At 45.6% G+C, this 23,073-nt stretch overlaps 3 protein-coding genes across 7 annotated transcripts; 2 read left to right on the top strand and 1 right to left on the bottom strand.

Annotated features, from left to right (window-relative positions):
* Positions 1 to 1,887: 1,887 nt before the first annotated feature.
* On the bottom strand, positions 1,888 to 9,238 carry LOC127341497 (protein ALWAYS EARLY 3). 2 transcript variants are annotated; one of them, XM_051367353.2, is made up of 16 exons: positions 9,028 to 9,238; positions 7,582 to 7,714; positions 7,348 to 7,458; positions 7,190 to 7,252; positions 6,841 to 6,918; positions 6,082 to 6,259; positions 5,571 to 5,999; positions 5,042 to 5,125; positions 4,795 to 4,943; positions 4,147 to 4,422; positions 3,878 to 4,059; positions 3,495 to 3,777; positions 3,210 to 3,407; positions 2,810 to 3,022; positions 2,580 to 2,714; positions 1,888 to 2,488 (listed from the first exon to the last, which is right to left on the bottom strand). In XM_051367353.2, the coding sequence occupies exons 2-16, from the start codon at positions 7,687 to 7,689 to the stop codon at positions 2,291 to 2,293; spliced, it is 2,685 nt and encodes an 894-aa protein (XP_051223313.1). In that variant the 5' UTR covers positions 7,690 to 7,714; positions 9,028 to 9,238; the 3' UTR covers positions 1,888 to 2,290. The 2 variants fall into 2 exon arrangements, with proteins under 2 accessions (XP_051223313.1, XP_051223314.1); XM_051367354.2 differs by having other exon boundaries at positions 7,348 to 7,443; positions 9,028 to 9,159.
* Positions 9,239 to 9,567: 329 nt separating this feature from the next.
* LOC127341498 (uncharacterized) lies at positions 9,568 to 13,339 on the top strand. The gene is made up of 9 exons (XM_051367355.1): positions 9,568 to 10,198; positions 10,286 to 10,468; positions 10,907 to 11,016; positions 11,522 to 11,630; positions 11,732 to 11,887; positions 12,244 to 12,359; positions 12,473 to 12,639; positions 12,889 to 13,019; positions 13,106 to 13,339. The coding sequence occupies exons 1-9, from the start codon at positions 9,620 to 9,622 to the stop codon at positions 13,211 to 13,213; spliced, it is 1,659 nt and encodes a 552-aa protein (XP_051223315.1). The 5' UTR covers positions 9,568 to 9,619; the 3' UTR covers positions 13,214 to 13,339.
* Positions 13,340 to 16,645: 3,306 nt separating this feature from the next.
* LOC127341499 (F-box/LRR-repeat protein At4g29420) lies at positions 16,646 to 20,581 on the top strand. 4 transcript variants are annotated; one of them, XM_071827997.1, is made up of 4 exons: positions 16,646 to 17,178; positions 17,789 to 18,382; positions 19,165 to 19,486; positions 19,704 to 20,581. In XM_071827997.1, the coding sequence occupies exons 1-4, from the start codon at positions 16,683 to 16,685 to the stop codon at positions 20,221 to 20,223; spliced, it is 1,932 nt and encodes a 643-aa protein (XP_071684098.1). In that variant the 5' UTR covers positions 16,646 to 16,682; the 3' UTR covers positions 20,224 to 20,581. The 4 variants fall into 4 exon arrangements, with proteins under 4 accessions (XP_071684098.1, XP_051223320.1, XP_051223318.1 ...); XM_051367360.2 differs by lacking the exon at positions 19,704 to 20,581 and having other exon boundaries at positions 17,789 to 18,018; positions 18,293 to 18,382; positions 19,165 to 19,303; XM_051367358.2 differs by lacking the exon at positions 19,704 to 20,581 and having other exon boundaries at positions 17,789 to 18,180; positions 18,293 to 18,382; positions 19,165 to 19,303.
* The last annotated feature ends 2,492 nt before the right edge of the window (positions 20,582 to 23,073 follow it).

Here is a 23,073-nt window from a genome sequence, read left to right as displayed (position 1 = left end):
GTATGCTTGGAGGCAAATTGGTTGATGCTTATCTACACATTCGAAATGGGAAGGAACTGTGGGATGCACTGGACGCTAAGTTCGGTACAGCCGATGCCGGAGGTGAACTGTATACTATGGACCAGTTCAATGACTACAGAATGGTTGAGAACCAATCTGTAGTGGAACAGGCTCACGAGATACAGATCATGGCAAAGGAACTTGAGCTCCTCAAGTGTGTGCTACCGGACAAGATTGTCGCATGATGCATTGTCGCTAAGATTTCCCCTTCATGGAGGAACTTTTCCACTTCTCTGAAACATCAGAGGCTGTTGAGAATATCATTGGTTCTCTGGATGTTGAGGAGAAGGCGAGGGCAAAAGACAAACACACTGGAGGAACTGAGGGACGTTCTGCTGCCAATATGGGCAGAAAAATGCCCACAAGTCCAAGGGAAAGAACAAGAGAGTCTCCCAGCCTACCAACTTCAAGAAGAAGGGAAAAACGGAGAAAAAAGATCCTTGCTGGGTGTGTGGCGAGATGGGTCATTGGGCTCATCGTTGTCCACAACGTAAAGGAAAGAAAGGTCAGACTGGACAGAACTCAAATTCTGTCAACATGGTCATTGGCAACACAGAGAAAGGAACTACAGGGTACGGTAATTGACGCGGGACTGCGGGAGTATGCCTACCATACACTGCATATGCCCTCCCACCACATCGATATTTTCCGACCCGAGGAAGTAAGAGAATCTCCACCGGCGCCCCCGATAGCGCCCTCGATAGCATTTTGGAGGCCGGCATCGAAAATGGGCTCACACCAACGAGCGTCGGCATTTTTTTGAGCCCAATAGAAGCACCGACAACCCTGTGCCGGCCCCTTCGAGAAGGGCGCGAATCGGGCGCGCCGGCGCCTCGCGAGACGAATTTTTTTTGGCGTGGGAGCCGCCTATCAGTGACGCCAGGGTGCCGCGCGGGAGATCTCCCGCCACGACGCCGCGCGGGAAACTCTCCGGCCACGACGCCGCGAGGTTTCCCGCCTCGCATAGTGAAAAAATCTAAACCCCCAATATTCAATGCGTGGAGGAGGCGGCGCTAGAGGCGGCCGTAGAAGTCATGGAGGAGGACCCGCAGCTCGCAGAGTACGAGGCGTGGGAGGAGGTGGCGCTAGTGGCGACCGTAGAAGCATTTGCCACGGACGAGCGACAAATGCTGGAGGCGGGGCGGCGTCACCGGGAGGCGGAGCAGCAGCACGCCGACAACAGGGGTGGGAGCAGCTTGCGCTGCGGCGGGAGATGCGGGAGGAGCAGCAGTGTCAGGATGAAATCTACGAGCGGCGATGCTTGGCGGAGATGCAGCTGCTACGGAGGCAGGAGGTGGAGCAGCAACTGCGTCAGGAGGCGGCAGCCGCGGATAGAGCGGCCTACTTGACGTTCGTGGCGGTGAGAGCATCGAAGAGAGCAGCGGACGATCGTCCACCTCCATGGAGCCGGGTGGCCAGTAGGTAGTAGGCTAGAGATGAAGCAGGTTTCGCATATCATCCTAGATTGAGGAGTGAATAATGTTTTACTCGGATTTGCGTAAAATATGAATGATATGAAAATGAAACTATAAGAAAATGTTTAGTTTGTCTTAAAAGAAATCCTATCGGCGCAGCCTATTTGGGGACGCTGGTGTGGGAACAACACCCCAAATAGAGGATGCAGTGCCAACGCCCCCCATACGTCTCTGCCGACGTTCCTACCCGTGTCTATTTGGGGGCACAGGTGGAGATGCTCTAAACAGCAGTGGGAGCAATAGATTGATGGTTCTACGCAGGTAAGGTCAGGATTCGCCGATAGGAGTAGTCAGCATTCTTGGCTTCTATCCTTCAATACATACACCGAGATGAGATTGTACAAAATAGACAAATCGTAGACAGACATTGCCATTATAACTACTAGAATCATATCAAATTCAGCCGTCTGAATTTGTATTGACAAGAACAAAACAGAGGCCTTTTCTGAACATGTGTACTTTTATTGCCCCTGTGAGAAATGAACTGCACCACTCCAAGCAGGCGCTGAAGAGTTTATTCTTGCAATACTATTATATACACAGAATACAAGGGGGCTGGACAATCAATCCAGGAACTTATCTATGCTACGTTTTCTACTCCAAATGCTGCATAACTAAAGCTCATGTGGGCACAGCGGAGTTCATCTTTACTCCAGATGCCCGGCTTTCCTGAGTAAGAGAGGGACACAGCTGCAAAACCAGTGCCTCCTGAATCTACAGCAGAGGGCGTGAGTGTCTTCCGCAGCTGGGACTACTTACATCAGCATAGCAGAGCTGCCATTGCCAGACGTTGTTGGCACAAGTGCTAGTATCTGGTTTTTGACGACGGAGATACAGCTCTCGATCTCGCTGTAGATTGCGAGGTTCTCTGGACAGCTCGGGCGCAGCATCGAGAAAGCGTGCTCCAAGACACCTGCTATTTTCGCAGGCGGATGCCGGTATTCGCTAAGGTCCTGCATGTTTTGGACAAGGAAGATGAAGTGAGATAAAAAACAATACTACTAACCATAGACTACCGTAGATGGGATTCTGTGGACATTTTACCTTGATTGCAAGGACGGTAGCAACACAGTTCAGTATCAGGCTGGATGGAAGTTGGCCATCACCAAGAGCAGCTTCAGATTCCAGGCAATGCGATGCTTGATTTGATGTACATCTTCCTTCTTCCCGAGATTCAGCCTATGCAACAAAACATCAGCAGCATAATGAGTTGAAATACAATGATACCTTTGATTGCACAGAAGTTGAGAGTTGCCATTTGGACTTCAGCATACCTGCATGGCTTCACCAACCATCTGCTTGGCTTGTGAAAGTGAGTTTTGGACAAATGCATTAACAAAAGAATCCAGCTCAGTATCGCGAGCACTCATGTTGTTTGCACGACCTCTAGGTTGTGAACTGGCATCCGCGAACTGGAGTGGTGACACTGTATATCTACCAGAGGTACTCTTGTTGGGTAGCATTTCACAATCTACAGCAGATTCAGCCTGTGGATAAATAAATAAATAGATTAATTAGAATTAGCTCCAAGATACCACAACCACAAGCAATTGAATTTTGCAGAACACTCAATGACCGGGCACAGTATTTCATGAACCTGCATAAGCACTGTTATATTCAACCTGACTATTATTTATGCTCCTTAGAAAAACATTGGAAGGAATAAAACCTTACCTCTGACGTTACATGTGGACTACTGGACGGCTCAGATCGAGAAACACCATTTATGATATGGCCACAGCTCTCTTTTGTAGTAAGCTCCGGAATGTGCTCAATATCCACTTTCCGATGTGCATTATTTGAGAGGGAGTTCCTCTTCTTGAGATGATCAGGCAGGTTATCCAGCCAGTTTATAGGCATACAATCAGTGTCCTGAAAAAAAAAACAGTTCAGTTGTGCACTTCTAGATATAAATATATATCATTTAGTCACAAAGAAACCAAAGCTGCAAATGCATACCTTCACTATATCAACACCTAGATCAGGCCTATCAAACTGCACCTTGTAACAATCCCGCTCCATAAGTAGGACTTTACCGTCACAAAGTTCTCTGCTACTTGGGTGACGAACAATGACATTCTGGCCAACTGAAAAAGGCCGAGCTAGGTCTGCTGGTAGAGAATCCCGCAAACCATCACTTAGTTCAGAATAGTATTTCCTAACATTTTCTCGATAATCCTCAAGTTTTTCCTTTTCTACTGCCAGAAAGTGGTCAGAAAAGCGGCGGGGCTTGCCAAGAGAACTGCAGGTAAAAGATTATTCAGTGTATGCAAATAGACAAAGCATGTACAAACAGGGACAAAGAACAAATGCTACAAATTCCAGGGTTTGCAAGTTACTACCTTCGGATTGTGCTCCACTCAGATCGAGTGAGCCTTGACAGATGGCTCAATTTTGCAAAATTTAAGTAGTTCACAAATTCATTATTCATAAACCATGGATAATCAACTGCACTGTAGAACCACTCGTATGTACACCATCTACGAAGTGATTCAGATGACAAGCAATGCAGCAATTTGGTTGCCTGAAAATAGGGAAGAGTCACAACTTAGGAGATAAGTATCACATGGTAGTATCTGAATCTGCAGTATTTGATTAACTATGACTGTACCTGTAAATTATCTGCACCTTCATTGCAAAACACATGCTTTGTTCTGCATGGTATTTTGGATTTTCTTTTGCTTTTCCTTGACATATTTATTTGAGAGTCAATTTCCATCGGTGCATCAGAGGATACTTCAGCAGAAATATTTGCAGTTGATTCAGGTAAATCTGTTGCCCCTTTTTCAAAGTCAGGATTCAAGGAGGGCCGCTCGGTGGTATCAACCTGACGTGCCTCTGGTATAACTGAAGAATTGCCAGAATTGCTTTGTTCTTCAGCCAGCACCTGTGGAAAAAATATGACAAAAAGGGAATTGTCATCAGATTAACTGGAGTAATACTGGAAAACACATCAGTTTTGACAGTTTTTTAGGTGCACTTTGAAGAAGTAAACATAAGTTAGTGGGCATCTATTGATAACAATGGATGTCTAATTGAGAAGAAACAAAGGAATGCCTTCCCATGAATGCCAACCAAGCCTATAATTTTATGAACATAATGTGACCCAACATAATATGAACAACTACTAGAAGCTGCCATGGAAAACTAGAAAACAAACATTAATGACCCGAATAAAGTTTGTGTTCTATGTGAGCCCAAAAGGGACCTTGTAGAACTTGGATTCAGACAACATAGTTCACTATTCACAATATCTTACCTCTCCATCTAATAACTTATTTCTTCTTTTCTTCTTTGCAGTGGAAGCACTGGATTCACTAGCTTGCTTCCTTTGTTTAGATTGATCAACTGGGGGAAGCACTTCCTCCTGTCTATGAGATGATGCAGAAGTTCTCTTTCCAAGTGCACCTAGGTCATTAGATGAAAAAGGGGAAGCATCAGCCACACATAACATTCCTGAGATAACATATAATGTAACAGGACAAATTAGGAGAAATATGGCTAACCTGAAGGAATATTAATCTCAGGCTGCGGCATTTTACTGGGCACAGTCACCAGACTCTCCAATACATCTAATACCATCATCTCATCTGCAAAAATAAACAGGAAACAGAATATTACAATACTGATAATGATTAGTACTAAGCATTACTGATGAGGGTTAATCACATATGCCAAGGAAGCTCCACTGAACAGAAATTCAGTAGCAGCACAAACAATGATGAATAGTTAATCAAACATTATGGACATGTTTTTCATCTAGACTGCATTTCCTTGGCCACCTCATGGCTCTGTGATTATTTGGACAATAATTTTCTAATGAGCTACATACATACTCCCTCCATCCATAAAAGGATGTCTCAACTTTGTCTAAATTTGCATGTATCTACACACTAAAATATGTCTAGATACATGCATATTTTATAAAGTTGAGATATTTTTTTATGGGCAGAGGGAGTAATTTCTAATTCCAGAAAGAGGCCGTCTGTTTGCTGCCAATGACAAGGGGAAGCAACCAATTGGTTCAAAAAATACCTGGAGAAAATAACTGACTAAGTCTCTGATAATCATCTAAATTATTCCCTTCTTCAGCCACCATCGTGGTTCCAAGCTCAACTTTACTGGTCTGGGCTTCGTCCATGCTTTCCTGAATTCTTCTCTTTTTCAAATGTTGTTGGGTCTGAGATATCTCCGTGTCTCCAGTTCTTCTGATTTCCAAGGAAGTCTGACCCTCAGCAACCTTATTTGCTTCAGTGATTCCTGAGCTTCCATCAGGAGAGCATTCATCCATTGCAATGACGGTGCCATCATCATTTATGTCTTCCTTAGTATTTTTTGAAGAACTGATAATGTTTTTAATTTGTGGTGTGCTGTTGTAGGTAGCATTTATGTCTGAAGGAGCTATAACTGGTACACGAGGGGTACGTTTCTCAACAGGATGACGTCTGATGCATCTGACAAGTTCTGAAAAGAACAACAAGAAATTATCAAAACTACATTTAAGGGGAAATAGAAAGAGATGGCATATTTGCGTTGCAATTCTTGCCTCCATAGTATAGTTCCTTGAAAGAAGATGTAAACCCAGCAACACTCATTTCCTCATATGTAAAGGCATCATGAGGGTGGAGTGCTGCATTTTCTTTATGTTGCGCAGCTTCTCCACGTCTCCGTCGCTTCCCAGATGATCTAACTATCTGATCAGTTTCTTTATGACTTGGGGATTCCTGCCATTGGGGAATTTGATGATAGTGAAATTCAGAACTAGATTAAATTCCTTAGAAAGTTTTATCATTGCATGGCTTTAACACGTATATTCATGTACTGTATTTCCTTCCCTAAACAAATGTTTGCTGGATAATCACCCATTTGTAGAAAATCATACTTCAGAGCTTATGAAATGCAAACAACAATTTAATGAATGCAATGTCACTATCCAAATTACTTCCTCAGTTCCATATTAACTGTCGCAGATTTGTCCAGATACACGAATCTAGACAAATCTGCGACAGTTAATATGGAACGGATGTAGTAGTACTTAAGGACAGTAATAACAATCATCACTTTAAAACTTGCACTAATCCTATACTCATCACCTTTCTATACTTAGGGCCCTCCTACAGTATCATATGGTACTGATAGATAGGCAACACTATAACTGAACTGTGAAGGAGCAGAAATGGTAAAACCATTCACATGTTACTGAACCGACCCAAAAAGAGAAAAAATACAGAGATTTAACAATTCCAGAAACCCAAGTAAACAGCAGCTCAAACGTTCAACAAAAAGAAAAACATCAAAATCTTACCAGAACATTGTGATGACCAGTAACCAATGCAATAAATCCCATGGCAGTACCGTCACGCTCCGGAAGAGACAAGAAAGTCTACAACAATAAATGTCAGTCTACAAGTATTTTAAGGCTCGCTTAAGAAAATTAAGTCATGCCAAATACTGTGAAACATTACTGCAGGCTGAACTACACTAGCAATAATTTATGAATTTCCGTTGGAACATGAACCTAAAGGTAAATATTAATGTCCTGTTCTATGTGAGTGAATTACCATCTTTGCTTTACCAAACAGAGAAAATGGTAGAAGATGCAAGACTGTAGACTTTGCAGCTAGGACATAATAGCATTAGAAACAATTACTCACCCGATGTGCACTGTAAAGAGCTTCTACCATGTCAGTCGATTTGCTACCAATTACTGCACTGACCTACAAAGAGTCAACAAACAGCTTTATCACCATGCTTCAAAAGGTACCTAGGAGAGAAGACAACCAGAGACAAATGTAAAAAATGAGAACCGAACCTTTTTCCAATTTTTCCCATGTCGGCGGTAGGCTTCATAAAAGAGCATCAGCTCATCCTTGCTCCATTGGGGACCCAAGTCTGACATCTTCCTCTTCTGAGAAATCAAAACCTTTTAGTGCAAGAGCAAAGAGCATGTAAATCATCTTAAGAAAGGGGAAATGTGGTGCACTGGTGCTACAACTACTGGTCACTGTCTAGAATCAATCTATCATCAAGTCTTGCTATATCTTACTTTAAGTTTCATCTTGCTTGAACTAGTTGGATCCTCATGATACTGTCGATCCTCGTGTTTTTTTATTGTGATCCTGGGGATTGTCCGAGAACCTTTTGCTGGACCCATTTGAAAAGCCCTTGACTTGAGACCGCTGCAAGCCAGAAAAGCATGCTCAGTATGCAGTAGTCATTAACCCATATGTGCTTAATAGTTAAATACCAACAAGAGTTACACAGAGAACCAAAACAACAATGCTACCTAGTTCTAAAATCTCCTCCCACCTTCAAATGTTTTTTTTAAATCTCTCAACGAAAGAAACAAAATTATACATGTTCGCAAACCAAGATACAAAACCACCCCATTCGGTAATCCATTTTGTAATCACTAGTCAGATTTGAAGTTATCATCTTGTGGGACGAGAAGAAACCGGAAAAAGAGCCCAGCCAAGTCACCGAGACCTACCTAAGACCAAACATGAAGAGGGTTTCATTCCTAAAATCTAGACTCCACGAAACTCTAGTAAGGGATTCACACAAACTTCCAATCACCTCGCCGCCATGGTACAGTCCAAATTTACCGAAACGTTCTTAGAAATCTACCCAGATGCTGAAACATCAGGAACGACAAAGGACCCAAAACTCAGAGAAGACCAAAGCCGCCTAGGCATATCAATCCAATAGAAGTATTTTCCCCAGCGAATTGTCCATAAAAAAACAGAATTTTGATGGCCCATAACCAAAATCCTCTCTTTGGCTGGCCAAAGCAATGTACGCCGCATCAAGTTGAGTCGTCCACCAAATTGGATAAGATCCGCCAGTAGGTAACAGAAGCAATCCACGAGCGAAGCGAAAGTAGCTGAAAACAACATACTAATCGGAGAGGGGAGGATAGATTTCTGACAAAATCTAAACGCAAATCGTAACAGTAGATTCCAGAGACGCGGCCGCCCGAGGAAGCAATCTCATCGGAGATCGGAACGAGTGAGAATCACAGCTGAAATCCCCACGGAACACCCAGTAAACGAAACGAACGCCCATAAATCTCAGGATTCCAATCGCGCAAGGAATAATTCGCGACCGAATCATCCTCCCTAGGAACTGGTCTCCGAGCGACGGAGCAAACCTCGAGAGAGAAGAAACCATCTAGCAGAAGATTCAACACACAGGACGCAGATTCCCCATCGCATCTTCTCTGAGAGAAGCAACGTGTTAACCCGAACCAAAAACCCCCCGCAAGGTGCCCCACCAAAACGAACGGAGCTGGGGAAATCTGCCTAGGACGAAGCGAGAAACTGCTCCGACCAACCTAGCGACCGCCAGAAGCAGCCGCAAACCGCGCGCAGAACAAGCCCAAAACCCACCGCGGAAATCCCCACGGCCTCCCTCCGGCCGCACCCGCCGACCGAAACCCATCTCATCCGAGATTACGCGAAATTCCACCAACGGGTTCGCAGGAGGAGCTCACCTGGCTCGGATCTGGGCCGAATCGCGCTCCCAGAGCACCGCGCGCGCAGCTCGTCGGCTCGCGCGGCGACGACGCCGACCAGCGCCGGGATGGCGCGGGCGGACCTGGCCCTCTCTCTCTCCCTCCCTCTGCCGCGCGGCGTCCGCCGGGAGGAGAGCCGCGCGGGCTCCTGCGGCGGTGGCGGATCGGAGGAGCCGACGGCGAGAGGTGGTGGCGGTCGGTTGTGTTGCCTTGCCTTGGGCGGCTTGGCGGGCGCTGGATACAAGTAGGGAGAGGAGAGCAGCGAGGGCGGGTGGGAGGGCGCGCCTGCGAGGTGGGTGGACTTCCGGGGGCCTGGATGTAAGTTTGCCCGTTTGAAAATTAGGGTCGGGGATGGAAGTATTCGGTTTCGAGAACGCTGGTGCGACGTGGGCCGTGGGCTTTCGAAGTTCAGATGCTGCGTGGGCTTTGGATTCTGGCTGTTTTGCGGAAACGCCCCCGTCAAAGGTAGATATAGCAGTTTCAGGTGTGTAGTAGTTTGCTAACTGAACAGTGGGGCCCAGAGTCTTACCACCATCTCCACCGTCCGCCGCCAATCCTCACCGCCGCCACCATGGCCGCGGCCGGCGCCTTCTGCCCGCTCACCGGCGCCCTGCTCCGCCGCCGCATCCCGCTCCACCACCACCGCCGCCGCCTCCTCGCCATCACAGCCACCGCCCCAGAAGCCCCCGCTCCCACCCCATCCCACCCGCCGCGCGCCAAGGGCTACTTCCCGAAGAAGAACGAGGTGCTGGAGCTCACCTGCGAGGCGCTGGCCTTCAAGGGCAAGGGCGTCTGCAGGGTGGACGGCTCCACCTTCGTCCTCCTATGCGACGGCGCGCTCCCGGGGGAGCGCCTCCTCGCGCGCGTGCGCCGCCTCCGCCGCGGCGCCTTCGCCGAGGCCGCCAAGCTGAAAACGCTCGCGCCCCACCGCGACGCCGTCGTGGCCCCCTGCCCGCTCGCCGCCGACTGCGGCGGGTGCAAGAGCCAGTCCCTCGCCTACGCCGCGCAGATCCGCCACAAGCACGTCCAGGTCCGCGACCTGCTGGTCAATTTCGGGAAATTTGACCCCACGACCTTGGAGGGCACGGATCCCGGTGCCGTCCTGAAGCCCATCGTGCCCTGCGATGAGATTTTTCGGTACAGGAACAAGGTGACGCTACTGGGTGTTGGGGTTTAGGAGGGGTTTGGTTTGGGGTCAGGAATGTGACCGACACCGTTTTGCTTTCGTGTTTTGCAGATGGAATTCTCGTTTGGGACCAAGAGGTGGATGAAGAGGGAGTGGAAGGAGGAGAAACCGGAGGTGGCCAAGGAGGAAGAGTTGGAGACTGATGGTTATTCGCTTGGGCTGCATGCACCTGGGTTCTTCGACAAGGTGCTTCATGTCGAGACGTGTTTGCTGCACAGTGAGCCGGCAGATAAGGTAATGGACTGGTTGATGATGATGTAGTGGACTCGCTTCATAAAATGAGATTTTTGGATTCAGTGTGTCAGTATAACTTTGTAGTATTGAAGTTCTAGGTTGGTTGGCATGGGGTATTAGAGGTATATATAGGGTCCAAGTTGTCTGCTTGATAGCATTGCTAGGATGGTTTTGCTTATATTATGATCATCATTGTTTACCAGAAGTATAGAACTGTGTGTGCCATATGTCGGTGTGGAGTTAATAAGTCTGATCCATTTCTGGGTTCATCGTGTTGACTGGTGGTGGTGGAGGCTTCTTTTGTTTGCCTGCTCACCTTTTAATATGACTATGTTATTGTACTATCATTCAGTTTGTGAGCACACAGCCAATTGGTTCTTAGTGTTTTTTTATTACAGGCGATGGAATGTTGAATTGATTAGTTGCTAATTTCCATAGGTTCTTGCAGTTGTTCAAGAAAGTTGGACGGATCCGGCTCTTGGCCTCACGCCTTATGATGTCTACAAGCATGTTGGGTTTCTCAAGCATCTTATGATAAGAACTGGAAGGTATGGTGGTCCATCTAATTGTGTTCTTCCCTTGTTCCAACAGTAATGCAGCTGATGCTGTATCTCGCTTGTCATGGACTGGAATGCACATTTTGATTCGTAGTATGATAATGTGATATCATATCGTCCGTTTACTGCATGTGAATTATATGCACAGTATATAATTCTAGACATGTTAATATTATTAGTTTATTACTAGTACAGCATAACTTAGGAATGGAACTGATGCCATGGATTCAGATAAACCAGTGTAACATAATATTAAACTGGTAAACGGTGCTTTTACTTTTTGTGTATTTGCCCTCATTAGTTCATTAACCATTGTATCGATATCTAAAAAGGCACTATCTACAAATAAGTATGGTTGATAAAGCTGGGACAACGTACAAGTCATGTTGTTTCCCACCAAACAAAGGAGCCATTCAACCTTTTGTTACCTTTTGAGCAAACTTTTTGTATGATTGCCACTTTTAAAGATTCCATTTTGTTTGTATTTCTTTTCCAGAAACGTCGGCACTGGAGCTCCAGAAGTGATGGTCAATTTTGTGACATCATGTTATACACCTGAGCTACTGATGCCTCTTGTTGATAGAATCACAAAAATACCTGAAGTGGTACATAATTGGATCTATTTGGCTAATCATATATCCAGTAGAGCACTTTTATGTGGTAACTATCTTGGCTATCCCATATTGATATTGTCCTGCTAATGTAGGTTAGTGTTGTAAATAATGTCAACACATCTGTTGGAAATACATCTGTGGGTGAACAAGAATATACCTTGTATGGGAAACCGACCATTACAGAGATGTTGAGAGGACTTACATTCCAGATATCTGCCAACTCCTTTTTCCAGACTAATACAAAACAGGTTTGTTCATGTTATATAAATGATGAATCAATGCATTATTTTCCAGTCACCATTATATAAATGATGTGCTTCTTAAGTTTTTATGTTGTTTATTTTTCAATAGAAGCATGCACATAGCTTTAAGAAATAACATTTACGAGGAGTCTGCATATTTACCAAGCTCTACAAAATAGTAAATGCTAGTAAATGGCAGAAATATGATTTTTGAAATGAAGTCCTTTTCTAGTGGTGTAAATAATGGCAGAAATATGATTTTTGAAATGAAGTCCTTTTCTAGTGGTGTAATAGCTGGGTGTTTAGTACTTGCGACTAATTCCTGAACGACTGCGTATGAAAGTAGTGTGATTTCCTTGCAGGCTGATGTTCTTTATAAGCTCATTGAAGATTCTGCTCACCTTAAAGGAGATGGCTCTGAGATTGTTCTTGACTTATTTTGTGGAACTGGAACCATTGGCCTGACCCTTGCTAGAAGGTGGGTTTTCTTGTAGCGGTAGCTATTGTGAGAGAGCAACTGTACCAGTGAGGGGAACTTCTATACCTGGTTAATATAAAACTAGAGTTACTAAACATTCTTCTTTTGCCCAGGGCAAAGCATGTTTATGGATATGAAGTTGTCCCTGAAGCCATTGCGGATGCTCAAAAGAATGCTAAGTTGAATGGTATCAGTAATGCTACATTTGTCCAGGGAGACCTCAACAAAATCAACGAAACATTTGGGAAGGAATTTCCGAAGCCTGACATAATCATATCAGGTTTGTCTTGCTTAGTACTCCCTTGAACGAAAACCATGACAAGAATTGTGGAACGGAGGGAGCAGATGGCTATTTGCCATTACTCTTCATCACCTAAATTCACTCATCTCCTGATGCATCTAGATTTTAAAAAACAAACATTGTTTCTGAATTTTGTCTTAAAAGTATCCACTAGCTGCTTACATCACCTTTATATATAGAGCTTTTCTTTGGTGTTAAGACCTAATTTGGTGTCAATGAATTCTTCAGATCCTAATCGACCAGGGATGCATATGAAGTTAATCAAGTGGTTGCTAGAAGTTAAAGCCCCTCGAATAGTGTATGTCTCGTGTAATCCAGCTACGTGTGCACGCGATTTGGACTACCTGTGTCATGGCGTGGTATTCTCTGTCCTACTGTTGGTAGCTTTGTAGTATTTCAGGTCTGTTGCAATGCTAAGCTGCCTTTTCATTGAATTTACCTGCAGGAGGAGAAAGGTTTGACCGGATGCTACGAGCTGAAGCGTGTAATACCTGTAGATATGTTTCCCCACACTCCTCATATTGAGTGCGTGTGCTTACTGGAGCTGTGCTGATTTTCACTTTTGTTCAGCTAGAGCCACAAGATGGTTTTTGTTTGCTTCCTGGGCTTGCCTAGTGTTTCCCTGATAATGGTTTCTTCTGCTCTTCTAAGTTATAACCATCTTCTTGCTCATGATTCAGAGATTGTTATATTGTGAAACGGGATTTTTTTTTTATGTAGAGCATAGTGAGGTATTTGATCTAACATTTTCATATTGTTTTATCTGGTCTACCTGCATGCATAGCTGAGGAACATATTTCCTTCTATGTGATATTTCATCCTGGCCTATCATGTACTCCCTCTGATCGCGAGATCGGAGGGAGTATTGGTCTGTTACTGAGGCCATTTGGAAGTTTACCAGACGTGTTGAATGTATTCTTCAGATAACATATCTCAAACAGAAGACCCAGAGGCCAGAGTGACCCACTACGTGACTTCCCCTGCTAATTGTGGCTGAACCTTTACGCTCGCATCCTAAATAAGACTCTGGGGAAATTTTGACCATTATTGAGTTCATGTGTATTGTTGCGGTCGATATTTTCTGTAAACAATATACATTGGATGCATGTGTCTAATCTCCCGTTGGTGTTACGAATTTAAATTTGCTTAACTTGGCTCCAGTGGTTCGTGTTTTTTTAACTGAAATTTGGCGTGGGTTTTGCAGAAGTCTCAGTATATAACTGAAAATACAGAAAGGAAAGTTAGGTGATCTTTTTAAAAATATATCTTGGCTTTGGGCCTTGGTCCAGAAATAGGAAAAATGGGCCAGGCCGTTGTCCCGAGGCTATGCCAATTCGCTGGCAAAATATCGTCTACAAAACAAAATCACACTATATAAGATAGCGGTCAAGGTGATGGCTAACAGATTGAAAGTGGTGTTACCAGATATAATCGCAGAGGAACAGTCGGCGTTTGTGCCTGGGAGGATGATTACGGACAATATTATATCCGCGTACGAATGTCTGCATTTTATGAAGCGGAATAAGGCGAAGAAGAATCGGTTTTGTGCGCTCAAACTGGACATGCGCAAGGCGTACGACATGCTGGAATGGAATTACCTGGAGGCCGTCATGATCAAGATGGGTTTCCATCGGCTTTGGGTTCGGATGGTGATGCGACTAGTAACAACGGTCTCTTTCCAAGTCCTTTTCAATGGAGGGAAGTTACAGCCGTTTACTCCCTCGCGAGGGGTGCGACAGGGGGATCCTATCTCCCCATATCTGTTCATGTTGGCAGCAGAGGGCCTTTCGTGCCTTTTAAAACACCACAGTTTATCATCGGAGCTACACGGACTAAAGGTGGCGCCAACCGCTCCGGCGGTCAGCCACCTCCTTTTTGCGGATGACAGCCTGTTACTTTTCAAAGCGGATACGGAGAGTGCGGGGAAGATCCAATACATTCTTGATCGGTATTATATGGCGTTAGGTCAGAGGATAAATCGGGACAAATCTGCTATCTTCTTTAGCAAAGGATGTCCGAGCGTGATGAAGGAAGCTGTGAAAACTGTTTTGGGAGTTCAGAATGAGACACTCCAGGACGTGGGGCTTTCAAGAGGGAGAGCTTTCAAATATATCAAAGATAGAATCTGGAATAAAATCCAGGGGTGGATGGAGCGACTCCTATCGGCGGGAGGGAAATACATACTAATAAAGTCGGTGGCCCAGGCTGTGCCGATTTTCTCTATGGCATGTTTCCTTCTGCCTAAAGGGTTGTGTGATCATATAAATGGCCTCATTCGGAAATTCCGGTGGGGGAGTCGCGAGGGTGAGAGAAAGCCTTGCTGGGTTTCCTGGAGAGAGATGTGCAAACCAAAAAGCTTGGGAGGCCTAGGGTTTAAGGACATGGAGCTGTTTAACTTGGCCCTCCTTGCGCGCCAGGGGTGGCGCATGCTGCAGAATCCGGCGGCATTGAGCACAAGGATTTTGAAGACATGATGCAAGCTGAGATAGGCTCCTCGCCTTCTCAGGTTTGGCGTGGAATTCATGAAGGTATACAAGTCCTTAAGCAAGGGTTGGTGAGAAGGATTGGTCGGGGGGGAGCACACGGACCCGTGCAATGACAATTGGTTACCGAGGGATGGGATGCTTCGGCCCATGGCGTGCCTGGCCAGGAATCCGCCTCATGCAGTGGCTGATCTTATCGACTCGAGTTCTGCAACTTGGAACGAGGAGAAACTCAGGGAATGTTTTTTTACCAATGGATGTTGACGTGATCAAGGAGATTCCTTTGCCCAGCAGGAGACACGACGACTTCTGGGCTTGGCATTACGAGCGGAAGGGTGTTTTCTCCGTGCGTTCGGCATACCGCATGTTGGTCGACACGCGGGAGAGGCGCGAGGCGTGGCTGGATAGCAGGGCCACAAGCTCGAACGAGGCAGGAATAGCGAAGGAATGGAGCTCGCTTTGGAAGACCCAAGTTCCGTCAAAGATTAGGGTCTTTCTTTGGAGGCTAGCCAAGCAGTCTTTGCTGTCGAATGAGTTGAGACATAGACGGGGTATGGCAGACGACGACCGCTGCCAGTTGTGCGGCGCCTGTGATTCTTGGCGGCACGCGCTACTGGACTGCTCTATGTCCCGGTGTGTGTGGGCATTGTTAGATGAAGAAGTAACGGAACATGTCAGCCGGTCGGACGATGGCGATGCAAGGGCATGGGTCGCAGGTTTGATCCAAACATTGAAGCATGATGATCTTACGAAGGTGCTGGTGACGCTATGGGCTATATGGCACGCAAGAAGAAAGGCGATACACGAGCAGATTTTTCAGAGCCCTCTTTCGGTTCACCTGTTCGTGGAGAGTTTTGTATCGGACCTGAAAAAGTGCGAGGATCTGAGGAAGAAAAAGCCAGCTACCGCCCCGGAGCAGCGGACACCGGGATGGATCCCGCCACCAAGGGGGATGATCAAAATCAATGTTGACGCTGCGGTGGGCAAGAATGGCGGTCGAGGCACGGTGGCGGCAATAGCCAGGACGGAGAATGGAGTGTTTATGGGGGCATCGACGCTCGTGCTCCCCGGAAAATCCAGCGCTGAGATTCTGGAGGCTGTGGCTTGCAGGGAGGCTTGCGCCCTGGCAAAGGACATACACGTCAGGAGGATTATGGTGGCAACGGACTGCATGAATGTTGTCACTAGTTTGGCCGAGGGAACTCTCGGCAGTTATGCTCACATTGTGAGAGAAATTAGGGAGTCTAAGGGCGACTTTGATGCTCTTGAGTTCCGCCACGAAGCTAGGATTTCGAATAAAGAAGCACACTGTTTAGCTAGGAGTGCAGTTTATGATGCACCAGGCCGCTGGGTGTGGCTAGTTAGGCCGCCAGAGGGATTCCTTGTATCGATTACCTCTGATTAATAAAGGCCGTTTCCCCCGCTCAAAAAAAAAAAAAAAAAAAAAAAAATCACACGAAGCTGAAGCTGCTTTGACGTTTCCAGCTTCTACCATTCAGTAGGAGCCAGCACGACGGAAGCTACCTCAGAGGTTCAGACATGTCAGAGGCCGGCGATCCCCTCGACCCCCTCCCGGCGGCGATCCTCGCCGACGTCCTCGGCCGCGTCGCCGACACCGGGGACCTCGCGGCTTGCCGCCTCGCCTCGCGCGCGCTCCTCGCCGCCTCCTACCACTGCCCGCGGGTGAGCCTCAGCGCGGCCGCCCGCGCACGCCGCCGCCGCCGCGAGGGCGTGGTTGGGGACGGGGGAGCCGCCTTCCGCTCGGCCGCCGCGAACTTCGCCGCGCTCATCGGGCCGTACCTTCGCTCCCTCGCGCTCGACGCGTCCGAGGGGCATGGTTTCCCCGACGACGCGATGTGGGTGGAGGAAGGGGAGTTCGACGAGGGCGACGACCTGCACCTCACCACCGGGGAGTCCGTGGCGTCGTGGGCGGCAACTGCCGCTGGTCCCGCCCTCCGGGAGGTGGACATCGCCGACTTCTGGCCGCAGTCGTGCTGGCGGAAGGCGGAGGCGCTTCCCGTCATCTCCCGCCTATGTCAGTCTCTTTCTCTCTCCAAAACTGAGAGTACATTTCATTTCGGGTCAGAATTGAACTTTGAGCTAATCTTGCTGTCAAATTATACGCCGCGTTGCTCTAAAAACTGGACCTCGAGCTGAATTTGTGTTTCGCCATTGAGGGTTTGTAAAGAAGATAAGAAATCTGCTTGGGGAACATGTTGGAGAATGGCTTGTTTACTGAATTTGTTTCACCAAATAAACTCTGTTTCGTGCTGAAGTGCATAGCTAGTTTTTCTGGGTAGCAACAGCAGGGCTATTAAAAACAAGAGAATGTATTCACGTCTCTGTAGCAGCCCAATTTGAATGCAAACGTGATATTTGCCCATTTCATTAACCCGATGAACAAACACAAGCCAGCTGAATATGCTTTGGTTCACCAGCGGTATTGGTTTGGAATCTCAGTAACTAAGCAAATACAGCTGTTTCAGTATTTAGTAGATGATGATGTGTTCAGATGTACAGTATATACCTTCTGCACAGTTAAGCCACATCCGCGGTACCCGTTTTTGTACTTTATTATATTCTACATATTTAACCGTTTAACTTGGTAACACTTCTTGCATCTCACACTAAATTTTCTCATGCAGGTCATAATCTCGTTAAACTGAAGCTGAAAAATGCATGGCTATCTGTTGCTCGGCTCAAGATAATGCCAACTCTGACTCATCTGGCACTTGAGTTCATTAGATTAGATGACGAGGACCTCAGCGCACTGAATAGATGTTTCCCTTGCCTTGAGACTCTCAACCTTATTGGAGTCGGAGGGCTTAAGGACCCGAAAATTGACCTTCCCCAACTGAAGACTTGCTGCTGGGAGGTATCAAATATTCCGCGGTCTCTAGCTATCCACGCGCCTAAATTGGTTTATCTCGATTTAAAGTGTGTTCACCCGGAAATCCTCATCTTAGACATTCCATCAGTGTCTACTTTGAAACTCACCATTCATAAGCTTGGCCCAACTGTCCAAGCTGATGGCCTTGTGAGTTTGACAAATCTTCGGATCGAGTCGCTTGATCTAGATTCCCTCCTGCAGCTGTTTACAAGCAGTCGAAATATCAGGACACTAGATCTTGAGCTACCAGTTTCTGCAGGTCCTACTCTCCAAGAGGTGGATGTCGCCGACTTCTCGCCGCCGCCACGCTGGCTGAAGGCGGAGGCTCTCCCTGTCATCTCCCACTTCTGTTAGTATCTCTCTTTCTCACATTGATAGTAAATTTCAGCTACATTTGAACTTTGAGCTAAATTGACTATTGTATATGTTGAATCATGCGCTAAAAACTGAAATTGAAGCTAAATTTGCGTTTGAACAATGAGTGTTTTCTAGAGTAATAAAGAAGTTGAGTTAGAATTGATTTGTGTAACAATAAGAGACTCTAATAATAAACTGAGTTTCAGGCTGAAGTTCTTAGCTATTTTTGCTGGTAGAGAAAATGGGACCACTGGAAACAGGATAATTTATGCTTGTATAGTGCGCATGTAAGCACATATTAGAAATAATTTTCAAACGGTTTAGGAATAAGGAAATTTGATGATATCACACCCTGTTCTGCAATATGCAGGGGACCAGTTAAGCATGTTCTCATGGATTTGAGTCGTGGTAGCTGTTGGTTTTCAGTTATGGATATTGTTTGATTCTAATGTGACACTGAAGTAGATAGCATCGACAAAATTAGAACCTATTCACATCTCTTCGCAGTTTCAACCAATAAGTGCAAATTGACCTTTCTAACTCAAACGAACAGTCGAACACACAGAAGTTTAACTTGTTCGTTTCATAATGGTCTGAGAAACCCACAAGCTAAGCAAATGTGCTTAGTTCAACATCTAGTGAATGATGATATATGTGCCACTTGCACAGTTCAGGACTTTAGGACCACATCTGCCTTAATCAACTTTGTACTCTGTTTTATTATACTGTACATATTTTACTGTCTATATCTCAGATTAAGTTGTGTCCGTGCAGGTCATAATCTTTTAAAATTGAGGCTGAAAAATGCACGGCTATCTGTTGATGGGCTCAAGATAATGCCAAATCTGACTCATCTAGCACTTGAGTTCATTTTATTAGATGACGAGAACCTCGGTACATTGAACAAGTGTTTCCCTTGCCTTCTTACTCTCAATCTTGTTGGAGTTGGGGGCCTCAAGAACCCCAAGATTCACCTTTCTCAACTGAAGACTTGCCACTGGGAAGTATCGAATGTTCCAGAGTCTTTAGCTATCCATGCCCCCAACTTGGTTTACCTTGAGTTAAAGTGTGTTCGACCAGAAATCCTCATTTTAGATACTCCCTCTCTCACAGTTTATAAGGCACGCGCGTACCCCTAGGTCGCAAATTTGATCAAGTTAGCATTAGTTATATGTTATAAAAATTATATCATTGGAAAGTTCAGATGTTCTATTTTCTAATGATATAATTTTTATATTATATAATTTAAATTATATAGGTTAAATTGGTGACCTAGGGGTACGCGCGCGCCTAATAAACTGTGAAGGAGGGAGTACTCCATCTGTTTCTACTTTGAAACTCACCATAGATAAACTTGGTCCAACTGTCCAAGTTGATGGCTTTGCTAGTTTGACAAATCTTCGGATAGAATCACCGAATCTAAATTCACTCTTGAAAGTGTTCGTAAACAATAGAGAAATCACGACACTAGAACTTGAGCTACCTTCTTCTAAAAACGGCTTTGCACTATACGAAGCGGTGAATCCAGAGCTGTTCTCAAGAACCACTGAAGTCAAGTTGTCGCCAAGGTTTTCATATGAACTGATGAGGCACATCGTGTTCTCGATGACCGCTTATGACTGCAGAAGCTGTTTGAAGAAACTTCTTGTCCATATGCCTCCATCGATCCTTACTGCTTGTCCATTTGTACCCTTGCTTAACAACTGTGCACCATCGTGCGAGGTGACTGTTCTTTTCCATGCCGATTCCAGCTGTAATGCTCGTCAAGCTGCAGCATCAGTTTGGCCACTGGGGTTTCCAGATATCACATGGCAATGCGGTACTTGGCAGTAAGTAATCCTGCATAGATGCTTCGTTTGAACAATATCAAGAATCACAGAACTAGCATCTTGGGAGATCCGTTGTGAATTTGAACTTGAATTGGAACACTTGTTAACGCAGCAGCGTCTGAATAGTGTTTTCAGCTGGTTGGTTTTGCCATGGCAAATTTTTAATGGCCTGGTGTATGCTTTTGTGTAGGGCATGTAAGCATGTTTTGCCGTAGTATTGTGCGCATATGTTCCAAGAAAAGGAACTAGTCTACATGTCTGCCTTACGAGATTATGTACTTGTCTGTTGTATATTACCTATTGTACTCTATAATTTTCTGCGTGCTAGCATTTGGAACAGAAATAAAATGATCCGTCAGGCATCTGGCCGTATGTACTTGCAATTTTACATGTTGTATAATACCTGTATGTTAGCGTCGAATGATCAGCAAGCATGATTTGTCCTAAGAACAACTCCAAGGGATATCCATTGTCGAGGACACATGTCCATTAGTCTTTGTCCACCCTATTTGTCGACTTTGTCCATTTCTCTCACTTCTTCTCCTACAGCATACAAGATGATACATATGATTTCCAATAATAATATTAGCACACAGATTAATTCAACAAAAACTGGAACTTTCAAACATCACAATCCAAGCTATAATTCAAATTCAAATTTCAGAATCCTTAAAAAAAATTGTACACCGGAACACATGGAAATGAATGATAAGGGAGGGACCCACTTGATCCTCCTTAGTTGATGCCCGATCTTTCACAGCGAGAACCTGGGGTAGAGAATCCTCCCAACAACACGATGAACGCAGCCTGGAGAAGAGGGAACGAATCCAGCAAGCAACGGATCGATGAACGATACGCCTCAAACCAAGAGCTAGACAATCCTTGATGAACACAAGAACCTTCGCAGCGGATATAATAGATAACGGCAGCGCCGTACCCCCGGAGGGATGATACACGTGATCTCACGCTATAGGGAAACCCTAAAATTTAGACTAACTTGTTCTATCCTAAACCCTAGCCACCCCACCTCCTTATATGAGGGGAAGGTGGCCGGCCAGCCTTGCTAGGCTGGGGCGCCCCACTTGATGGGCTGACCTGGTTTGGCTTGGAGAGGCCCAAAGCCAAACACAACACTAATTTAACCCTAGTTGGCCCACCACATGACCTGGCTACATTATTTCCTAACATAGAATGAATGACACAACCCTGGACTTAATTATTACATGGCGTAGGTCATCCTAGCGTGTCACTCCTGAATCCTCGATGGCGTACCACCTAGGTTGGTGGAGTCCTGAAATTGGGCTCCACATAGACCTCCGTGCCCATATCAATGAAGCTACAAGTTTCATGGATATATCAACTTGTGCTTAACTAGATAATCCTAGAGTTGGTGATGAACACCCCTATCATGAATTTGCCGATGCACCTCGAGATAATCTTCAAGGTTGGCCTCTACATGTTCTGGTTCCACTAGAGGCCTGGTAACACAAAAATGCAGTGGATTGTTATAACACCTATCAATATGGAAGTAAAAGATCCTTCCAAGATTTGGGTGTGCTCCGGGAACCCCTGCTCCGATTATGACATGGATATTTTCTACGCGGTGACCACGATTACCCTTGGGAATGGGAAGAAGACACCTTTTTGGCAAGCCCCTTGGCTTCATGGGAAGAAGACACCTTTATATTCCCTCCGTTTAAATTAAGTGTCAAAAATTTATTTAAATACGAAAGGTATCTACACATTTAAATACATCATGGTATATATTTGTATAATCATATCTAGACAAATTTGCAATACTACCTCTGATTTAAAATAGTTGCTAAAATATGGGTGTATTTGACATGTGTTAGTATGTATTTCTAGACAATAACTTACTCTCTCCAATCCATATTACTCGATGCTATCTACAACTAAAATGTATCCAGATACATATATTAGCATTAAGGAAGCCGGCGACGGTGTCGCCGGTGGAGGGTTGGAGTGGCCATCCCGGGATGGTCGCCGATGTGGGGGTCCGACCTGAATAAATGCGACAGTCCTAGGGTCACTCTTGCGTGAAGAGGAGGACCTATCAGAGGCCTGGACTCGTGATCTAGCCGGGGGTTTGAGTTCCGGAAGGCTCCGCCGGCGAATGTGACAGTGCTTTGCCTGGAGTTTGCTGGATCGGAGGTATTCGGGCGTGCGCACCCATGCTTTTATTCCGACCGATTGGTTCTGGAGGGAGCGGCGCGAAGCTCTTTTTCTGTGTTGACATCAAGTGACTATGGATCCATGATGAAAGTTGGAAGAAGAGAAGTTCATGAAGGCCGGAGGGGCGGATTAGCTAAGGGAGGTTCAAGTCTCCGCGTTGTTGAGGGACTTGCTTGGTGTTTCGGGCTTCACAACAGCGATATGAAAGTGGGGCGACACCACAAGTGAAGTTCAGAGTCCTACCTTTCAGGGTGAAACCCAAGGTCTGGCCTTAACTGGTTGTGCCTGGCAATGACCTTGTTGGATGCATTGTTTTGAGAGCGGAGACTATCTTCAGGGTGAAACCTAAGATCGTTGATCGGGCGACGACGGTGTTAGAACATTGTTTCCTTCTTGGAGGCATCGATTTTTGGAGAGTCTGTATTTCAAGTGTTGTCTTGGCGGTGGATGTATTGCTGTTGTTAGGCCCGAGATACTGTAGCGAGACTTTGTTTCTTAGTTTTTTTTTCTGTTTTTTGGCTATGTGCATCCGTAGTGCCATTAGGGTGGTGCGTTGTTGCAGAGGCTGAGTTCAATTGGTATCTTTTTGATATTAATATATTGCCTTTATTGAAAAAAAAAGTAATATGAATCCTAGAACGGAAGGTAGTAACAAAAAAAA

This window comes from Lolium perenne, chromosome 3 (genome assembly GCF_019359855.2).
Source record: "Lolium perenne isolate Kyuss_39 chromosome 3, Kyuss_2.0, whole genome shotgun sequence".
NCBI lineage: Eukaryota > Viridiplantae > Streptophyta > Magnoliopsida > Poales > Poaceae > Lolium > Lolium perenne.
The sequence above is the reverse complement of the archived record's forward strand: the minus strand, read 5'-3'. Positions and strand labels throughout refer to the sequence as shown.

Coding starts and splice junctions, on each gene's coding strand:
- LOC127341498 (XM_051367355.1), top strand. CDS start 9,620: ATGGCCGCGGCCGGCGCCTTCTGCCCGCTCACCGGCGCCCTGCTCCGC. Junction 10,469..10,906: donor ACAGTGAGCCGGCAGATAAG/GTAATGGACTGG, acceptor TAATTTCCATAG/GTTCTTGCAGTTGTTCAAGA. Junction 11,017..11,521: donor CTTATGATAAGAACTGGAAG/GTATGGTGGTCC, acceptor TTTCTTTTCCAG/AAACGTCGGCACTGGAGCTC.
- LOC127341499 (XM_071827997.1), top strand. CDS start 16,683: ATGTCAGAGGCCGGCGATCCCCTCGACCCCCTCCCGGCGGCGATCCTC. Junction 18,383..19,164: donor CCCTGTCATCTCCCACTTCT/GTTAGTATCTCT, acceptor GTGTCCGTGCAG/GTCATAATCTTTTAAAATTG. Junction 19,487..19,703: donor CCAGAAATCCTCATTTTAGA/TACTCCCTCTCT, acceptor TGAAGGAGGGAG/TACTCCATCTGTTTCTACTT.
- LOC127341497 (XM_051367353.2), bottom strand. CDS start 7,689: ATGGGTCCAGCAAAAGGTTCTCGGACAATCCCCAGGATCACAATAAAA. Junction 4,944..5,041: donor TGAGATTAATATTCCTTCAG/GTTAGCCATATT, acceptor CTAATGACCTAG/GTGCACTTGGAAAGAGAACT. Junction 3,023..3,209: donor GTCCACATGTAACGTCAGAG/GTAAGGTTTTAT, acceptor ATTTATCCACAG/GCTGAATCTGCTGTAGATTG.